The sequence below is a fragment of the Gavialis gangeticus genome, unplaced genomic scaffold, assembly GCF_001723915.1.
Source record: "Gavialis gangeticus isolate Ggan-Ray unplaced genomic scaffold, GavGan_comp1, whole genome shotgun sequence".
Taxonomy (NCBI): Eukaryota; Metazoa; Chordata; order Crocodylia; family Gavialidae; genus Gavialis; species Gavialis gangeticus.
Window position 1 is genome coordinate 159,862,912 of NW_017728992.1, and position 3,390 is coordinate 159,866,301.

The 3,390-nt window shown below is 63.9% G+C and overlaps 1 protein-coding gene across 3 annotated transcripts in view; it reads left to right on the plus strand.

Moving 5' to 3' along the window:
• Nucleotides 1-2,563, plus strand: part of OSR2 (odd-skipped related transciption factor 2) — a 5,168-nt gene extending 2,605 nt beyond the window's left edge. Inside the window, exons 2-4 of one of the 3 annotated variants that reach the window (XM_019527990.1) lie at nucleotides 73-780; nucleotides 1,066-1,165; nucleotides 2,066-2,563. In XM_019527990.1, the coding sequence (XP_019383535.1) occupies nucleotides 125-780; nucleotides 1,066-1,165; nucleotides 2,066-2,140 (831 nt within the window). In that variant the 5' untranslated portion in view covers nucleotides 73-124 and the 3' untranslated portion in view covers nucleotides 2,141-2,563. Of the gene's footprint in view, nucleotides 1-72; nucleotides 781-1,065; nucleotides 1,166-1,983 lie in introns of all 3 variants that reach the window. The other 2 variants (XM_019527989.1, XM_019527991.1) reach the window with 2 other exon arrangements.
• Nucleotides 2,564-3,390: the final 827 nt, after the last annotated feature.

Here is a 3,390-nt window from a genome sequence, read left to right on the forward strand (position 1 = left end):
CCCGGCCCGGCCCGGCCCGGCCCGGCGGGGAGCGGCTGCGCTCAGTCCAACCTCTCTCCCCTGTCTCCGCAGGCCTGCTGGTGGCGTCGGACGGCTGCAGAGGTGCCCCCGCCCGGCCGGGAAGATGGGAAGCAAGGCTCTGCCCGCCCCGATCCCCCTGCACCCCTCGCTGCAGCTCACCAACTACTCCTTCCTGCAGGCCGTCAACACCTTCCCCGCCGCCGTGGACCACCTGCAGGGCCTGTACGGACTCAGCGCGGTGCAGACCATGCACATGAACCACTGGACCCTGGGCTACCCCAACGTGCACGAGATCACCCGCTCCACGCTCACGGAGATGGCGGCGGCCCAGGGCCTCGTGGACGCCCGCTTCCCCTTCCCCGCGCTGCCCTTCGCCGCGCACCTCTTCCACCCCAAGCAGGGCGCCATCGCCCACGTCCTGCCCGCGCTGCACAAGGACAGGCCCCGCTTTGACTTTGCCAACCTGGCCGTGGCCGCCACGCAGGAGGACCCGCCCAAGATGGGCGAGCTGGCCAAGCTGAGCCCGGGCCTGGGCGGCCCCCTGGCCGGCCTCAGCAAGCTGTCCCCGGACAGGAAGCCCTCGCGGGGCCGGCTCCCGTCCAAGACCAAGAAGGAGTTCATCTGCAAGTTCTGCGGCCGGCACTTCACCAAGTCCTACAACCTGCTCATCCACGAGCGCACGCACACGGACGAGCGGCCCTACACCTGCGACATCTGCCACAAGGCCTTCCGGAGGCAGGACCACCTGCGGGACCACAGGTGAGCGCCGCTCCCAGCCCCCGCCCCCCCCTCCCCTGGCGGGCCCGGCCCGGCCGGGGAGCGGATGAGCCGTCCGTCCTGCAGGCTAACGAGTCACCAGAGAGGGCAAGCAGCGAGCGCGAGTGCTTTGAACAAGCGCTGCGGTGAACAGCGGGGGGAGGCACAGGCAGAGCCGGGACCCTCCGCCCCGCACCCGAAAAACAGCGTCGTGAGATGACGGGGACCCGCAGCCTGCGGCTCCCGCGCGTGTGGCCAGTCCGCTGACCCCCCTGTGTTGCCTTGCAGATATATCCATTCCAAAGAGAAACCTTTCAAATGTCAGGAATGCGGGAAGGGATTTTGCCAGTCCCGAACTCTAGCCGTTCATAAAACCTTGCACATGCAGGTAAGCCGAGCTCCCCTTCCCCTCGGCCTTCCGCCGGCCCGGGGGCCTTTGGGCTACGAGCGGGATGGCATGCCAGGCGCGGGGGCTGAGATCTGACCCGTCCTTCCTCACCGGGGAGAGCGGGCCTGATGCTGCTCCAGCGGCTTCCCGGCCGCCGAGCCCCGGCCCGAAGCCGCGCGCCGGGCGGGAGCGGATCCCTCGGGCAGGAGCGAGGCGCTGCGGTCCCCGCTCCGCTTTCTCCGGCCTCAGACGCGTGTGCGGTGTATGTGGGAGAGGGCGGGGGATCTATGCCCCGAGCAAAAAAGAAGTAGCGGCATCCATGAGTAGTTTTTTGCGAACGTCGGTACTTTCCAAGCCCCCTCGTGAAGCGGGAGGAAGTGTCTTTCGGTTCGGTCGGTGTTTTGCATCTGAACGCGGAACATGTCTGGGAAGGGGGGAGGGCGGGGAGGAAAGCCGGCTGCACCCGCAGCCCAGGAGCGCCCTGCCCGCTCCGCGCTGCCCCGCGCACGCCCCAAGGGCTGGCCCGCGCGGGGCTTTGCAACCCGCGGCTCGCGCGGCGCCTTTCCTGCCGAGCCCAGGGCACGAAACGTGATGAGCGGAGAGCAATAAACTGTACCTCGACAGGCAGGATATTTCAGCGCAGTCGAAAGTCCTGGGATCTCCTATCTGCCGTGGATTAGCGATCTAGGCTTTTATTTGTGTAGATTCCCCGCGTTACACGGTAATGCAGTGTAATAACGAAAGCGCGATAAGTTGAAACTCTGTCAAGTAGGTAGTTTGTAAAGGATTAATCCTTTGCTTGCTTCAAATCTGAACAGGAATCTCCACACAAATGCCCCACATGTGGAAGAACCTTTAATCAAAGAAGTAATCTGAAAACTCACCTTCTTACCCATACAGACATCAAGCCCTACAACTGTGAGCAGTGCGGCAAAGTGTTCAGGCGAAACTGTGATCTGCGGCGGCACAGTCTAACTCACACCCCGCGGCAGGACTTCTAGAGCCGCCTCGGACCTGCAACCTGCCTCTGCGGCTCCAAGTTGCTAAGTCTGCTCAAGGACTTTACTGTAGAAAGCTACACACACAGAGAGAGAGACACACACACACACGCACACACACACACACCGGCGCCCTGTATGGCACGCTGCAGCAGAACTCCCCCCGAAGTGTGGACTGCAGGACCCGGTCCCATGCCCTCCGCACCAAAGAGCATATGTTAGTCTCTTGTAGATATTCGCAGCTCATTTTAGAGCTCTGTACAGAACTTGGTTGGTTGGTTTTTCATACTGTCCTGTCGGATGCGCATTGATAACGAATCTGGGAGTCAAAATATCTTTGAAAAAAAGTGTATTTCGAAATAAATCTCTTTTTTTTTGGTTTGGTTTTGTTTCCTCCAAATCTCCCACTGTGTTGTGTTCCTTCCCCACCGCCTCGTTTCTCCTGCTGTGCCGGCTGCGACGGTCACTTCTGCTTCTGTCCCGCCACCCCGGTCGTTGTATCGGCACAAAGATTGTATCGGCTTGGCTTGGGCTTTTCTCATTGCCTTGCTTTCGTGCTGGCTATTGCAAAACCACAGGAAAGCGGGCGTAGGTGACCGGGCAGGACTCCACTGCTCGAAGGCTCGAAAGACTAAATATTAACCTTGCCTCTGTGCGATTTGCCCGCACGAGAAACCCTTTCTGCAAAGAGAAGGCGCTGCGAGAACCAGCGCTCGGGCAGGCGCGGGTGCGGCCGGCCCGAGCCGAAGCGGCTCCTCAGTCACTTCTCGGCAGCCGCTGGAGAGGGCCCGGCTTTTCCGCGGGGGGCGGGACGCGGCGCCGGGCTCCTCGACTTGGAGCGCTCGGAGGGACCGGGACCGGGACCGGGACCGGGACCGGGACCGGCTGCGGCAGAAGAAGACGCCTCTTCCCCGCTAGCCCTGAAAACCAAGGCCGGGGCGTCAGTGAAAGGCCGCCGGATCCCGTCGCGCGGGGAAGGGAAGGATGCCTGCGAGCCCAGCAGCGCTGGGCACCCCCGGCCGGCCCCGGCGAGCCGCTGAGTGGGGCGGCAACATCCCGGGGCTCGGCCCCGCGGGCCGTCAAGGCCGCAGCTCCGACCAGGTGCAACGGGAGCGTCTCCGGAGGCATCCCTGGCGCTGCCCCGACCCGCTCCGACACACGTGCCGGCCCCGCGGCACCCCGGCCTTCCCGTCCCGTCCCGTCCCGTCCCCGCCAGCCCCGGGGCAG